The sequence below is a fragment of the Pipistrellus kuhlii genome, unplaced genomic scaffold (assembly GCF_014108245.1).
Source record: "Pipistrellus kuhlii isolate mPipKuh1 unplaced genomic scaffold, mPipKuh1.p scaffold_m20_p_2, whole genome shotgun sequence".
Taxonomy (NCBI): domain Eukaryota; kingdom Metazoa; phylum Chordata; class Mammalia; order Chiroptera; family Vespertilionidae; genus Pipistrellus; species Pipistrellus kuhlii.
The window spans coordinates 23821014-23838896 of record NW_023425515.1 but is presented as its reverse complement, the minus strand read 5'-3'; the positions used below and the strand labels follow the sequence as shown (position 1 = coordinate 23838896).

Here is a 17883-nt window from a genome sequence, read left to right as displayed (position 1 = left end):
CTAAGTGAAAAGCATTGATTTAGAAACTATGATGGACTGAATGTGAAGAAGCATGATCCATGCTCTCAGTGGTATCACATTCTAATTGCGGAATCAACATATACAAGGCAAGACATGGTAAATGTCACTGTAAAATTATTCCAAGAAAAACCTGAATTAGAGAGCCCATATTAACTTCTTAGAAATACTGTAATTCTTATATAGAAAGTATTTCTGTCAGAAAAAGGAAGCCCCAAATTTAGAACTTCTAGAAATATGTTTCTTATAATTTTAAGCAAAATATCCTTTGAGACATAGGGTCAATTATATACCTGGCCATATTTATTTTTGTAAAATTAAGTAAATGAATGATGAATTATCTTTGTTTAAAATAGACATGTAATATGTATATTATGGTAAAATAAAATAAATAATCATAACAGTTTAGTATTTTATTCTGCCTTAAAATTCTGATTCTATACTTGTCAACTCTCTATAAAAATAGACTCAGATTCTTAGTTTTTTCCATTTTATTTCTCTTTCTGTTAAAGATGAGATCACTGTTTATGAAAAATTTTATTCCTTTTAAATACTTAGAACTATACAAACATTGAAAAAAAGAGAGAATCTATTATATAACTTCAAATAATTGTGAAAATATTTTTAAAAAATCTTTTTTATTGATTTCAGAGAAGAAGGGAGAGGAAGAGAAAGATAGAAACATCTAAGATGAGAGAGAGTCATCGATCAGCTGCCTCCTGCATGCCTTCCCTCCACCCCGCTAGGGATCAAGCTAGCAACCAAGCAACCCATCAGGAATTGAATTGGTAACTTCTTGGTTCAATAGCTGACCTACACCCAGCTGGGCTAAAATTATTCTTGATAGCAGTATTCTTCACAGTTTTGTAAAAAAGTGAGTGCTCAAAAATAGCTGTTGATATAATTTGATTTATAAATGTATTTTTAAATGAAATGAGATTAGGGATTTAAAGTTCCTCAACAATAAAATTTACCTATCACGAGATATTAAATACTTAATGATTACCTTAGTAATAAACTCTAATTCTATATGATTCAATTGGTTTATATTATTAGGATAAGAATCAGAATGAAAACTTCCAAAGTTGTGACTTATTTTTGCTAGAGGTCAGGAGGAGGCAGGAATTCACAAATAACTCTCAAATCTAATTTTGTGATGGTTTTAGTATTTTTAATTTGACTCCACAAATTTTAGGGAAATAGATAAAAGTGAACTGATATATAGTAAACTAGTTCTCTGCCTTTGAGATATCCCTTTTTAACCTAAAAGTCAGTACATAGTTCTTATAATTGGACAGGTAACCTCAAAGGGAACGCATAGTTGATTGTGTTCTTTCCAAAAAATTTTTACATAATTTAAGTTTTGTAAAAGATATTTTCCTAACTCATTCATCCTAAAAGGTTGTTTCTTAAAACATTTTTTTTTTTATTATTTTTCTGTACTTGACAGGAAAAACTAATTTTGTTCTCACAGAATTGGTCATTATATTTAAATTCTTAGCTAGAGATATGGTCATCTTCACAAAATGACACAATGACTCTCAGGATTTCAGATATGAGTTGTGAAATGGAACTCGTAAAGTCCTTCAATGTCAGAAAGAACAATCTCAGACTCTGAAAATGGCCTTAAAATTGGCTCATTATGTACTTTAATTTTACTCTTGGCAAAAGTATAAACCTAAAAAAGTTATATTTGAAATGAACGAAGTAAGAAATACAGTGTGGTTCTGAAGGTATTTTAAGGATAGCTGTCATTTCAGGTTGATATTTTAAGGGAAAGTTGGCAGCTAATTAGTTTCTTGAGATTTTGACACAGAAGGTCAAATATCAGAAGTGCTTCTTTTTGCACCATCTTATGAGTAGGACTTTGTGCCTTTGGGTGGTACTCCCTAACCACATCTAGTTAATATGGGTATCTTGGGGAAAATATATTTGACATTGAATTTTAGCTGAGAGATAATAGAAGAGCTAGAGGATTACTTCTTTCCTGTTACTCCCACCTTACATTCTCCATTCTCTGTCACTCCTATCTCACATTCACCATTGAAGGTTAATCTCTTTAATCAACCCAAAAGTTAAAGAGAACATTGAAAGTATATACATATAGAGCTATAATGATATTAACTGTAATATCAGAACTGCAAACTACCTTATTTATATTATCATCAGTGTCCCCGTTCACAGATTCATGCACATTGAAAGGAAATTAATTAGAAGAAATATTTTTAATATCGCTGTTTGCCCTTTCTCTATAATAGAACCATCAACTAAATTCACAATAGACAATGACAGATGAAAACACACATGTGCGATTGGTGTCAGCGAGAGCTTTATATGTATCACACATGCATGTGTCAACTTAGCCAAATTTCTAAACTTTCTAAGTCTCCATTTTCTGGATAATGAAAATAAAATAATATTCTACTGAGTCTCCTATCTACCTACTTCAGGATTTCTGTGAGGGTCAAATGAGATGAGGCACTGGAAAATGCTTCACAGACATTTAGTCAAAGTGTAAAATGTTTGCACCTGGCTATAAAACAGGTCAGGTTCCTGGGCTGAAGAAACTGCAAGGAGGCTAGTTGCTAGGGAGGGAGAGGAAGCTGGGTTTTGCTATGTGACATTATTACCCAACACTCACAAAGACCATTTCCAGGCTGGGTTGGGCTGTGGGCTGCATTTTGCTTTATGGGGTCTTGACAGCATTGGCTGTGATTTTGTGGGGTGTTGTTCCAGGGTGATGGCAGTGCCTGTATCCCACTTTGGGGAAGCCGAGTGTTGGTTTGTCAGCACCAGGTCCATGGTGTCATCGCAGCTCCTGTGTTGAGCATCTGCCCCCTGGTGGTCAGTGCATGTCATAGCTACCAGTCAGACAGACAGCCTTTTAAATTTATATATATATAAGAACATATTAAAAGAACATTTATTAAATTATTAAAAATAGAATTATTTATCCATTGATTCACTAAATATTAAGTGCCAATTATGTTCTAGGAACTGCTGATGAAGAAAGAAACAAAGTCCCTGCTCCCCCAGGCCTTATGTATGGCAGAATAAATGGAAAATAAACAGGCTAATAAACATAAACCACAATATCATATACAGATAATGTAATAAAGAAAAAATTATGTAGGTGAGGATGAGATGCTCAAAGAGACTTTAGGCTTATCAGAGAAGATTTACTTGAGAAAGCAACACTTAAGCAAAAATTTTTCATTCAGTCACTTGATAAATATTTATTGCACACTCAATATATATGTCACTATGCTTGCTACTGTGGGGTTGCAGAATAAGACAAGCTCTCTGGCTTCTGAGAACTTACAATGTAGCAGAGGAGTAAAGACTACATAATGTTTATTAAAGTGAAATGTGAACAATGTAAGAGGTCAAAAGAGGAAGGTATTTCTTTCAATTCTAGTAATTAAGGAAACCTCCCAGAACAAAATAGACCTTAGAGAATGGTGCATGGTTAGTAGATATGGGTCTGTGTGTGAAAGGAAATCCATATAGGGATGGAAGAATACATCATGAGTGACACAGAGCAATTAGAAGCATGAAAGGTGCCTAGAAAACATGAAAGATGCTTAAAGGAGAGCAATAAGAATATTGTTTCAGTTGACCAAAAGGTGAGCTTTGGAAATTTAGCCCCTGAATACTCCCAACAATTCAAAATAGCTCCTGCAAGCAAGAACTTTATTTTAAAACCTTATATTCTATCTTTAAAGTCCAGGTGAAACTTGCATTCTATTATATCAATTCATCTATCCTTATTTTAATGTAAAAAATATTTTCTCCAAAACTCTGAGTAAAATAATCACTTAGGAAGGAATTCTGTATATACCCTGTGACTTCCAGTAGTTCTGTCAAATATTTGCTTGGACATTCATTTGATTGGACATTAGAATTTTATTTTAAAAAGCAAGGATAGAAGAATAGAAAGTAATTATTTTTTCAAAAAATATATATTTTATTAATTTTTTTACAGAGAGAAAGGGAGAGGAATAGAGAGCTGGAAACATCGGTGAGAGAGAGACATCAACCAGCTGCCTCTTGCACACCCACTACTGGGGATGTGTCTGTAACCAATGTACATGCCCTTGAACGGAATCGAACCTGGGACCCTTTAGTCTGTAGACCAATGCTCTATCCACTGAGCAAAACTGGTTTTGGCTGAAAGTAATTGTTCTTAAAGACTTTATTGGATCTAAATATTATTGGGCTTTTAATAATAGGACCACGCATTTGAATTTTTTTCATGTAGGAAACTAGAAATGTTTTTCAATAGAGCATGAGCTTTAACTTTGCTCATGCAGTCTTCCCACTCTGCGTAGACTGCTTTCCTCTTTCAAATCCTACCCATCTATTATGGTTAAGCTCCACTATGACCCCTCCACTCAGCCTTCTATGATTTCTATACCTGGAATTCCATGGCAGTTGATCAGTAACTCCTTGGCATTTACCACAGTTCATTGAATTTTAGTCATTTTGTGTTCATGGCTCTATTTCCTGCAGAATAGAGACTTCCACAGAGGAAATAAGAAATGTTTATAGAATAAATGCATTTTAAGAACCCCCTGAAATGGAACCAGTAATTTAGTAGCAGGATGAGTGTACCAGAGGTGGCTAGTGAAAGTTGTTAAGAGATAGTTACAATCATTCAACTATGAGGTAGTGAGCACTGAACTAGGAAGTTGTCACTGGCTGATACAAATAAAAGGAGGAGATAAATATATAACATCTCACAAAAGTAGAATATACCTGACTGAGAAAGAGAAAGACATGCAGGAGGCTGAAATTATGGTCTATTAACCAAAATAAGGAATTTCAGGAGGGCTGATGAGTAGGGTAGATGAAAATTTTGGATTTTTGTTATGTTGCTAATGTGAGCATTATATGCAACTGCCAACTGGCAAGGTAGAACTATTCAGTCCTGGAAAACGTTATAAATGAAGGGAGTTTAAGAGCCATTTATAAGTGAGATTGGAGCTCACAGTGGTCTATAAAATTCCTGAACAAGCTCTTTTGAGTAGAGAGATGCACTGGAAGAATGACAATAAGGAATGTCCATATTAAAGAGGAGAGAGAAAAAGGAAGGGAAAATCGATTATAGGTAGTGAAAGTCAGGGAGGCAAGAAGAGAAGCAGGACATACTAGAAACAAAAGAGTTTATAGAATGAGAAAGCCACATCCATCAGAGAATAAGGAGTTACAATGATAGGGCTATTGCGGGAAACCTTCAGAGCAGTGGGAATAGAAGGAAGATTCTGGGGGATGAAGAGAATGAGGTCACCAAGTCTGTGGTTACCGATGCTCACTGAGCTGTGTGTGTGGCTTCAGAAGGAGGGAAAGGCTTAGTATAGGCTGGTAGCCAGGGTCCAAATCAAGGGGGAACAGGGTGGCAATTAATGCCCTCACAGTTTTGGGCTCTACACTTGCCCATCGAGCACTAGGCTTTGCATTCTCTGCCCATCCTAGCCCGCCCTCCAATTCACCATCAGGACCCCAAATGATTATTTCTGTTCAACATGTATCTGTCCTGTGTACCATTCCTGTGGAGAGGCATTTTCCAAGTGTGTTCCAAAACTAGTAGCTCTTCAAGACGCTGTATGTGAAAGGACTCTGCGGCCAAGGAAGTCTGGGAAATGCCTCAGGGTATGTTCACAAGTCCTGGATGCTCTGATGAAAAGAAATCTTGTCAGTTTTGTTCAAACTACCCAATAGTATGTGTTCACAGACTCATCCCCTTTTTCATTGTCACAGTCACAAAGCTCTTAGTGGCCCCAATACAGGGAAACTTTGCCAACTAGCAAGGTAGAAACTTAGGGTTCTGGTGATGAAGAATTCATCTGATAAGTGCATACATGTTTGGTATTAATGATTGTGAAAGGATAATTAACTTTTTAATACTAAGTGTTCATAATTTACCAGAGAATTTAATGAGAGTATCCAAGAGAAAACTTAATGTGGGGATTTCAGTATAATGGATGTCATGTGGGGATTAAATTTTGGATAGTGTAGCATTTTAGACCTCTCAAGTCACACTGCCCACATGGACAATAGCTACTCAATATCTCTATTAATTTTAGATCCCCAGCTAAATTTTATATCCCTTTTACTAGGGCTATTACCGTGTTTCGACCTCAGAACTTCAACCAGTTTTTCATCCACCCGGAGGAATGGGAAGGAGGAATACAGCACCAGGATGATATCATTTGTGCTGCATTTTTACCTCCACAAACGCTTGCTACAGGTTAAGTAAACCTTCACTTAACAATCAATGGTGAAAGTTTGAATTTTTTTAAATCTCATTAAAAACACACACACTGCCAAAACCGGTTTGGCTCAGTGGATAGAGCATCGGTCTGCTGACTGAAGGGTCCCAGGTTCGATTCGGGTCAAGGACATATACATTGGTTGTGAGCACATCCCTGGTAGGAGATGTGCAGGAGGCAGCTGGTCGATGTTTCTCTCTCATCGATGTTTCTAGCTCTCTATCCTTCTCCCTTCCTCTCTGTAAAAAATCAATTTTAAAAAATATCTTAAAATTCACACACACACACAGAGAAAAAAAAAAAAAGACAAAAACAAAAAACAAACAAACATAAAAAACTTTTCCCAACTGCAAAGTGATTCGATGTTTTGAAGAAGCACTTTTTTTAAAAATTTTATTTATTTATTTATTTATTTATTTATTTATTTATTTATTTTCATTTAAAGCTACTTTTGGCCATTATTTCTAGGGCACCTGAGCCTGGCTACCTGGCTTTAGATTTTGTTTTCACCACTTGCAACTCATGGTATTGGGCAGGTTATTTAAATCAGTTTTCTATGTGCCACAGGGTTAACAACAGTGTATCTATATCTTATTTTATAGTGAAGATTGAATAAGATAATCTGTGTAAGGGCTTACCTCAGTGCTCAGCACACAGTAAACTCATCAGTAAATGTTAGCTTTTTGAAAAAAAATTTAAATTGATTTCAGAGAACAAGGAAGAGAGATAGAGATAGAAAGAGAGAGAGAGAGAGAGAGAGAGAGAGAGAGAGAGAGAGAGAGAGAGAGAGAGAGAGACATCAATGATGAGAATCATTGATTGGCTGCCTCCCACATGCCCCCTACTGGGGATCAAGCCTGCATCCTGGGCATGTGCCCTGACTGGGAATTGAACTGTGATCTTCTGGTTCATAGGTCGATGCTCAGTCACTGAGCCACACCAGCTGGGTATAAATGTTAGCTTTTATTTTTATTGTCCTTTTTCCAGGAGCAGCATTAGGGCTCTTGGATAAAAATCACACTTCTGTGGCACTCAGATGTTTTGTCATGGGAATGTATTAACCCTTTGGCACAATGTAGTTCAAGTGATATTGGTTAAAGACTGGCTGCATAAAATGTCGACAAATGTAAGCTCTTAAAAGGACCCATGGACAGACTTTGATGTGACATATTAAGGAGAAACAGTCATTATTATATCATTTCTGGCCAAAGAAAAACAACTTATAAAGGCAGATCGCACCATGAAATTAACAAGCCCATATTTTGACAGCCTACTCTTTTTTCTTTTTTTAGAATAAAAAATGTCATTGATTAAGAGGAATGAAAGCTTACAGGAAAAAAGCCAGGATAGCTATGAAGTGTTGCAACATGAAGTGTACTGCTCTATCTACACTTAAAGTTGCAGCGTTTTTTTTTAGGACGTTCCTGATTACCGTCCATCACAGCCAACACTGCTATTCAATTTGCTTTATAGCTGCTGGAAGTCCACCCCCGCAGGGAGTAGCTCATACTGGAGGATAATGGAAACAAGCAATCTGTAAGGCGGTAGAGCTGTTATTCTGAAGTGTCATAAAATATCACTGTAATTGGTGAACAGATAATGTCTTCATTCAGTCCTATGTGCAAATGTTTGCTTAAGCCCTTTGAGAGCAGGGCATTTCAAAATCATAGGAGAAGATGGGTGATCTGATGGACTGCTAAACTGTGGAAATATATGAGTTGGCCAATTTATGAGTTACACAGGTGGCTCTCCCCAGGACAGTATTGGCAAGTTATTTAAATCAATTTTCTATGTGCCACAGGACCAACAGTATATCTATATCTTATTTTATAGTGAAGATTGAATAAGATAATCAGTGTAAGGCCTACCTCAGTAAGGATCTAGTATGTATTACTCTTTTCTCTTTCCAAATCCCAAGAAAGGCACCATTTATACATCCTACTCAAACTCAGCTTCTCCCCTCTGTTCTTTACTGGATTTTGACACTCTGCTCAGTAGGGAGCTGTCCTCATTGAACTGCTGATAGCAGAGACTTGGTCAGACTTGGCCTCAGTAGTTGGATTTTTCTATGTTCTCTGTGATGAGCAGTAAGAAAAGACTCTCTGCAGGGAAAATTGTATGATTAGAGAAAGTAATGTGCAACAAATAATATAGGAGGGAGAAAATGAAAAGAAGACACAGGCATCAAAGAAGAGATATGGGAAACAAATGTAGAGAAACTTGATCTGGCTGCCCTGACTCCTTAAAAAAGTATGATAATTATGAATACCTTTTCAGCACTTATGATATGCTAGGCACTATCCTAGGTACTTCTCATTTTGCACACCAACCCTAAGAAATACAATTTTAACCCAATTTTTTAGATGAGGAAATTGTGGCATCATGTAATTAAATAACTTGCCCGAGGTTACACAGCTAGGAGGTGGCAGAATGAGGACTCAAACTCAAGTTGTTTAATTGCAAAGCCCTTATTCTCTAAAATGAAAAGATAGAGTAATTTTTAATCACACTTAATGCATACAAATGTTTTGAAGATCGTTAAGTTCTAAATTTTAATAAAAATACTCCAAAAATAGAGTACCTATTATATGACAGATTCCATGTAAGCAATTATGCTAATGACTTCTTCTCATTGCAGTCGCTCCTATTCCTCTAACTTTCTGGCAATTTATGTTCTCCATGCTGGCTCACATAGGGAGTTATGACGGAGAAATTGTTCTGTGGAACAACAGCACCGAAAATGCTCACTATGTCCTTCACCCCAATTACCAGAGGCTGCTACACTCAAAACCAGGTGAGTGCAAGTTTGAAACTAAGATAATGTGGCTGAGTCAAGCCACAGCAGGCCTGTTTGTTTATGTATGTTCTGTTGCAGCTTGCTCCTAAATTATAGATGATTGGCTATAAGCGCAAGGGATTAGTGATATCGTTGTCTTGTCAAAGTGACTTTTAAAAAAATCCTTGAGATTTACTTGGCTTAGCAAATTCTCCTTGGCATGCCATTTTTTCCTCTTTATACTCTATCGGTGCTTCTGAATTACTGACAGCAGGGAGCAGGCCTCTCATTTCTATCTAGTTTAGTTGTTGTCAATAAACTTCACCAAATTGCCTTTGAGTGAACCTTGGGTACCCCTTGGTAAGAAAATGGGAACTCTTGTGCACTTGATTGGCTGCTCAGGCTCAGTCTGGAGCTTGTTTTAAATATTATGCCACCTGGAAATCTTAAATTATTTCTTGTTTTAGAAACTTGCCGGAGCATTAGATGGGAGTATATTGTATTTTATGGAAGTTAGTAGAGCACATGAATATTTTATACTTAAGCAAAATGTCTTGACAATTCCCTTTCACATTTTATTTTAGTTTTGTTAGATACTAAAGGTTCTTCCTTAGATTAATTTCTTCGAGTAATGAATATGTTATTTCTCATGGCCAAGCACGGTTCTCTTGTCTCAATTGGATACTCACAAAGGTTGAATTGGATCTTAGGAAAAGACTGGTCTTTGACACAGTGTTTGTTTTTGTTTTTGTGTGTGAAAAGTTGAGGGACTGATTTGATCTGAGTAAAGAAACACAGTTAAGAGATTTAGGACTTACTAGTCTGCAGGTCCCAAATTCTGACCTGCTTTATGTACAAGGAGCTAATTTAGGGCTCATCTGAACCCTCTATGAAGAGGATGGAATTCTGGTTCTTCCTCTATATTGGCCTTCAGGAGAGCACCTTATGGGTCTTATAGCAAACCTAACTGTGGTGACAATTAAAACATAGAGGTATGGTGCAACCACTGTGGAGAACAGTATGGAGTTTTCCTCAAAAAACTGAAAATGCAACTCTCATTTGACCCAGTAATCCCACTTCTAGGAATATATCCTAAGAAACCAGAAACACCAATAAGAAAGGAAATATCCACCCCTATGTTCATAGCAGCACAATTTACAATAGCTAGGATTTGGAAACAGCCTAGATGCCCATCAGCAGGTGATTGAATCAAAAAACTATGGTACATCTACCCAATAGAATACTGTGCTGCCATAAAAAAGAAGGAGTTCTCATCATTTGCAGCAACCTGGATGGAATTGGAGAACATCATGCTGAGTGAAATAAACCAGTCAATGAAAGAGAAACACCACATGACCTCACTCATTTATGGATAATAAAGAACATTATAAACTGATGAACAAAAAGATAGATACAGAGACAGTAAAGCAACAACCAGATTGTCAAATTACAGCGGGGAGGATAGGGAGATATGGGGGAGATAAGAGATCAATCAAAGGACTTGTATACATGCATATAAGCAAAACCAATGGACGAAAAACTCTGCAGGAGGGTGGGCATGTATGGGCATGGGGGGGGCAATGGAAAGATATATACACATATAATACCTTAATAAAAAAAGATAGAGGTAGAAAAGAAAGAAAAACAGATAGCATCAAGTTTCTAAAAGACACGAGAGGCATTGCTATAGATTTCTTGCCTTAAATATTTGAGGATACGTCTATATAGATTTTTCATAACTGTGTGCAGACTATTCATACGTTCTAGGATGAATATCCATAGTTTTTATTAATGTAGATTACAGATAGTGTCATGAAATAATCAAAAACCCATTAGGAATGACTTTCCAAGGTAACTCACTAATAAATAACATTGCTAAAATGATTATTTAAATATATTTAAATAGTTATTATGTCTCATCTTTATTAAATTATTTGCAAGATTAATATTCATGATTAGTAAGCTGAAAATTCTATGATAATAGAATCACATTTATTAATATCTTGAATATATCAAGATCTCTAAGATGTGACTACAAAATAAGGTACTTACAAATTCATATCAAGGGAAAACTCTGTACGTGTGTATGGAATAGGCAAACACAAAGGCAATCAAACAATCCTTCAAGTGGGGGTTGAGAAAGTGAATAGCAGAAGGCTGGATGGATATTAAGTGGAAACCTATTCTGAGACTTGATGGGGCCTTCTGAGACTGGGATGAAGTGGGATCTATTGTTCATAAGCATTTGTTTGAAAAGCAGATGTTTCTGTTCATTAAGACACCTTGTTTTGTCTCTCTCTCACACAAATATAGAGCCTCAAAAGCTCCTCAGTGCTGGGAAGAGCTGCTCCAGCGAGCCCATAGCAGAGCAGGCTACCCTGAGAGCCAGCTCCTATGAGACTGTCACTGAGTGCGATAATGCTGTGATGAGACTTTGCTTCCTGGAAGCAAGAAAAAACATTGCAGCGACAGGTAAACTATATACTTATACTTTGACTGCGGAGTGCTTTGATCTATTGTAAGATGTTGGGAAAGGGTGCAATAAAGAGAATTCAATCTAATTGTATCTAACCATTGTAGAGTTCGACTGTGTCTAGCTGACAGTCAGTACTGGGCCATGGGAGGCCTTGACTGCAAATGAGATTATGGTTCAGGAGGATGGGTCCAAGAATAGGATCCAGACTAGATGCCATCAACAACATATACAGTATTGCATACATCTGAATCAGAGTGAGAAAAACTCTGGCAAGCTACTTAATATGGGCAATGGTCAGAATTGGTGTTCCAGCCATGACATAAAGAGGTTTGGTAGGACAGAGGGCACAGTAAGAAATAGGCAATATCAGATGATATATCATAGAATTGTACACTTGATACCTATACAATTTTATTAACCAATGCCAGCCCTATAAATTTAATTTCAAAAAAATTAAAAAGAAGAAAAATGCTCCAAATATATGAGGGGAGCTTAGGTCTACATGCAGCATAACATGGGAGTCTGAGGCTGACAGCACTGGCACCTGGTTCGGATGGGCTGGGAGCAAATAGTGAGAAACTTAGAGATTGGATGCCATAGCAAAAGTTAAAATAGCTTTCGACTTTTTGTCTTAATAATTTGGAGAGGAGCTTACACTTTGGGTATCTTTACCAGCTGTGCATCAGCTGTGCATCAGGTTAGAGCTTCTGCTGAGAGGTATGCGAACACGGGTGCTGCCACATGATTTACTGTAGTTATTTAATAGGATACAGATGAAATAAACATTTTTTAAATTTCTCCTATGTTTTCAATGGCTGTGTTATCTTAGTGTTGATTCAGCCTGTGTCTACCCAAAATAAAAATATCCCTTTGAGAATAATGCTTATTTTTTACTTTTTATCTAATATATATATTTTTATCTAATATATTTATTTTTTACTTTTTATCTAATATATATATATATATATATATATATATGTTAAAAGCACTTTTAACATATATATATATATGTTAAAAGTGCTTTTTTAAAAAACATTAGGAATCTAGACATATATGTGTTATATGTTTAAAACAACATATCTGAACCATGTTTTCTTTTAAGAAATATATAGATATTTTTATTTATTTCAGAGAAGAAGGGAGAGGAAGAGAGAAATACAAACATCTATGATGAGAGGATCATTGATCAGCTGCCTCCTGAACACCCCACACTGGGCCCACAATCAAACTTTGGCCAGGAATCAAACCATAACTTCTGGTTCATAGGTCGGCTCTCAACCACTGCCTGGGTTGCACTATGTTTTCTATATTCGATTGTCCATATTCAATTTAGAAGTAGAAAATCTGCATGATTTTCATATAAAAATTTTCAACATTAAAACTGACAGTTATAATTCTATAAAGCTTTAGAAGCACCGTGGAATATTTAGAGTAGACTTTGGAACATATTCTGAAACTTCCTATTTTCTGGAACTCACTTATACTCACAATATGAACTATTATCCTGAAATTGCTCTCCAGACTAATTCCTCTTAATGTTATCAGTGTTCCTAAATTGTTTCCACTGAAGCAGCTACATGCTATTATTTCTACTTTAAATAGATATGATTGTTAATCGTCAGTACATTTGTGAAGCAAATTGAAAGTCATCTACAGATTTATCAAATAATAATAGAAACTTTGCCACAGAATAATTTAGATAAAGTGCTTCTACACAGCATATACAAATGGAAAATGAAAGGTTAGTTGTAGGCCTATGAACCAAAAAAGTGTCTCATAATAGCTTACAATAAATTATTGATTAAAAATGTAAAAGTAATATCATAAATAGGATTCTAAGCTGTGAATGTCACATCCTTTTGCAGCAAGAATTCAGGATCTGGAAAAGGGACTGCATACAAATGAATATATTGTAGTAGACAAGAAATATAAATTTAGAAGGCATGGGGGAGCCAGGCGGAGACTTTACTCTCTAGTGGAGAGGTTCTCTGAAACCCTGGACCCATGACCTTTTACTTATTTATTTTTAAAATATATTTTATTGATTCTTTACAGATAGGAAGGGAGAGGGATAGAGAGCTGGAAACATTGATCAGCTGCCTCCTGCACACTCTCTACTGGGTATGTGCCCGCAACCAAGGTCCATACCCTTGACTGGAACTTACCCGGGACCCTTGTGTCCACAGGCTGATGCTCTATCAACTGAGCCAAACTGGTCAGGGTCCATGAGCTTTTATTTACTAGAATACACATTTGCCCTTTAGGAAAGCAAACAATCATATCAATGGTAAAGTGTGGTAACAATAAAAGGATTATCAGGTTAGGGCAGTGGTCCGCAAACTCATTAGTCAACAGAGCCAAATATCAACGATTGAAATTTCTTCTGAGAGCCAACTTTTTAAAACTTAAGCTTCTTCTAACGCCACTTCTTCAAAATAGACTTGCCCAGGCAGTGGTATTTTATGGAAGAGCCACAATCAAGGGGCCAAAGAGCTGCATGTGGCTCTCGAGCTGCAGTTTGCCCACTACTGGTAAGGGTTTGCCTTCAGCCATTCAGCCAAAAGCAGGGCAATATTATGCTGATTGTCAGCCCTTGCTAAATATCAAAGTCCATTATCCTTCTAGCGGACTTCTTACATAATTATGCTAACTACTTGTGGTCTTACCCTCCAGTATATAAGCATGCTATTATACAGATAAATCAATGAGTATGCTACTATTGCTACATTTTGCAGCCAGATCTATGCATAAAGAGTTTTACTTCTTTGGTATTTGTGTCCAATACGTTATGAAAAAAGTTGGGGTTTGTGTAATCAGATTATCAAAAAGTTGCAATTAATGTTTTATAAATATATTTGAAGGCATAAATTAATTCTGTCTAAATAAAAAAAATATCAAAATAATGAATGAAGGAAAGGGAACTAAATTTAATGGAACATCTTACATATTCTATCTAATTTAATGTTCAACATAACCCAGTGAACTTATCAAAGGGTTATGTCAATTTTATATTTGAGAGAATTAAAGTGCTGGGAATTGAATCTCAGGGCTACCCACCTCTACAAAAATGCCATGCTTTCACTGAGCAAGCCACTGAAGTTGTTTCTGTAATCATTGTGGTCACAGCTTCCTAATGAGGTGATTCTTTTCCTGTCAGGAGGTGCTAACTTGGTGTCATGCGGAGGATCTGGGTATGTCAGACTCTGGGACACATTTAAGAGACAACTTCTGGCTGAATTTTTGGCTCATAGTGGAGTTGCATCTATTATTATGGCTACTGATAAACTGAATCGATACCTCGCCACAGGAGATCTTGATGGATGTTTGAAAATCTGGAATATAGAGGTGATTTGAAAACAGTCTACATCCACTTGATTATTTTGACTGCCTTTTGTTGCAGATAACTAGGAATCCAGCCTTGTCAGTATCCTAGATAAAAGAAGAAATATTCATTCTGATTATTTTATTTATTTTTACAGCATTTATTTTTAATTAAAAATGTTTAAATACCATTGACAATCATTATAGTAGTTTCAGATGTATAGCATAGTGGTTAGACTATTTATATAACTTACAAGGTGATCCCCTGACAGTCTGAGTATTTCAAAGGAAACATTTACAAGTATTGAGTAGAGACTTTCTTATTTTTTATTATTATTTTCAGAGAGTTCTTTTAAATAATTTATAGACAATACCAGATTTTCCTTAGTATTAAAAATCTTCTCTTAACATATACTCAAGTCAATCACCCAATTTAGAAATGCAATATTGTCAGTAAGGTACTGCAATATCATTTGAGCATAAATAATTTGGATATGCCTTTTTCAAAACAAGACTTTAAACATAATTTAAATGGAGTACCGGTCCTTCACCTAATATTATTGTCATCCTGAATTAATGTGGGATTTTTGTGTCACCGATTACCTCATCAATTTTCTAATAATAGTATAAAGTTGTATAATATGTGACTACCTATATGTGATAAAGTTCCCCTGTTATCAAATAACTCACTTTCATTTTCATTGTTTTCTTTTCATCTTTCCTCTCCCCCTCCTTCCTTTCTTTCAATTTTTCAGGTTAGTTAGATCAGATAGAAACCTCTTTTTTTTTTTTTTTTTTTTTAAAGTTAGTGTCATTTTTCTAACCTCTGTTATCATGAACTATTCTTTTGCATTTGGATCACAGATTATTGTTCCCAAATGGACCTACTTTTCATTCCTGTATCAGACTTTTTAAAAAAGAAGTAGTATGTCACTGTGATCATTACATATTTGGACTCTTTAAAATGCTGGCATTTCTTTTCATTCAGGAGTACTGTCTCCATTCTAGTGAGAGCAAAACCACACAGGCCCCAACTCTGATAAGATCATTCCAACCGCACGAAGACCAGATAAGTTCCTTGGAGATGTGCGAGCCCGGTGGCAGTTCGCTGATTATCTCATGCTCCGCAGACTGCAGTGTTTGCGTGACTGATGTCTGCGGCGCACCTGTCTACATCTTCGGTCAGGTAGAAATATTGCGTGTTTATTATTCTAGTATTTACTTGACATTTAGTATGAACTTGAGCTGATTTCCATTTGAATCTTATCAGCTGTTGATGTTCATTAGTCACAAAAGAACTGACTTCCATTCTGGAGCTGTAGCCCTAGGCATCTCTCCTTCCATTTACCATTAACCATGGCAGTTCCATCCAGTGGCTGACACCAGAGACAGGGAATCATGGTCTGGGCAGCTAAATGTGTACTAAGATTTTTGAGAAAAAAATTCTTCTCTAAAATAAGTGGATTCTTTCAATTTCAAAATTGAATAAAAATACTATGTGCAGAATATTAGCCTGTTATATGAAACAGATGACTCCATCAAGTAATAATGACGGTAATCAAATAGAACTTTTTAGAAAAAAACAAACTTTTTTATGGCTTATAGCCAATATTACCAGATTCTTTTTTTTAAATTTCTTTATTGATTTATGTATCACATATTTATCTTTGTCCCCTAATTCCCATCCCAAACCCCTCCCCACGCATGCCCCCACCCTCCTGTTGTCTGTCACCACTGGCTAGATTTATATGCATGCACACAAGTCCTTTGGTTGATCTCTCCCCCTTTGCCCCACCCTCTTCTACAGTCCCTCTGAGGTTTGACAGCTGATCCATGCTTCCCTGTCTCTGGGTCTATTTTTGTTCATTAGTTTATGTTGTTCGTTATTTCCCCTAGATGAGTGAAATTATGTGATACTAGAAATACTCTTATAAGGACCAAAAATGAGACAAGCAATAATGGTTATGCTGAGAGGCAAATGAATCAGTCTGTACTGAGTTTCTTTCTTGGACAACAATTCTTTCGAGTCCCAATTTTAATGTCAAATAGTTCCTTATGTGTACATCAGTAATGATATTTCAGTTCTGGCTGGTGAACAAATGGTGGTAATGCAAGTCCGACACTTTCTGCTTTGGTCCTGGGCAACCTGCAGCGACGCACAGCTGCTGTCTGCTGGTATGACAAGGCATTGTCAGTGTCTTCCATCTCTGGACTGTTTCTCTTCTGCCTTCATGGCTGGAGCAGTTCTGTCAATTCCTCTCTGTGCAGGAATCCACATGGTCTTAAAGTTGTTTTCTGAAAATATACAAACATATTCTCGGCCAAAAGTTAATAAAGGAATCTTCTATAAATTTGACTAGGGATTCTTTTCCATTTTTTGACCAAAAGATTTTCCTTTGACCAAAGGGGAAAAAAAACACAAAACAAACCTTGCTCTTCATCATCTGGTTTACGCTTATGAAAATAATAGCTAACATTTGTTGAGTGTTTCCTGTGTTCCCGAGGCACTGTCCTAATGTCTCTATATGAATAATCTAATGTAATCTTCACAATTGCCCATCCATTATGGAAGAACTTTCATTAGTACTGTTTTACAGGTGAGGAAACAGAAGTACAGAGCTCACAGAAGCTAATAAATGGTAGAGTTTTGCTTTGAACTCAAGCTGGTGTATGTCAGAGTTCATGCTTTTAACTGCGTGCTCCCATGAAAGGAAGCTCTCATTTGAAGAGGGAAAAATACCAAAGTGGGGGAATGGACGGAAGGAGCCATTCATCTTCTCACATTCCGGCTCTTTATTCAGTTTGTTTTTATGGGACCTCTGCTCCTGTTCCTTTGGTGCCATTGGGAACAAAATCTTGGTTTGATCTGTTTCCACCAGTACTGCTGGAACACGGTGGTGTGAGGTTACAGAGATGCTTTCATTTCTGTCTGGCTGGTTGGCTTGGTTCCATTCAGCCACCTCAGGTGTCATTCTCATGCCATGAGAGTACAAAGCAGCCCTCTTCATGTTGGAAGACAA

The 17883-nt window shown here is 36.5% G+C and overlaps 1 protein-coding gene across 1 annotated transcript in view; it reads left to right on the top strand.

Annotated features, from left to right (window-relative positions):
• WDR49 (WD repeat domain 49) overlaps window positions 1–17883 on the top strand; it is a 128246-nt gene that overhangs the window by 74081 nt on the left and 36282 nt on the right. The window contains exons 10-14 of the mRNA XM_036447693.2: window positions 6138–6268; window positions 8986–9084; window positions 11380–11538; window positions 14700–14887; window positions 15852–16049. Coding sequence (XP_036303586.1) covers window positions 6138–6268; window positions 8986–9084; window positions 11380–11538; window positions 14700–14887; window positions 15852–16049 — 775 coding nt within the window. The remainder of the gene's footprint in view (window positions 1–6137; window positions 6269–8985; window positions 9085–11379; window positions 11539–14699; window positions 14888–15851; window positions 16050–17883) is intronic.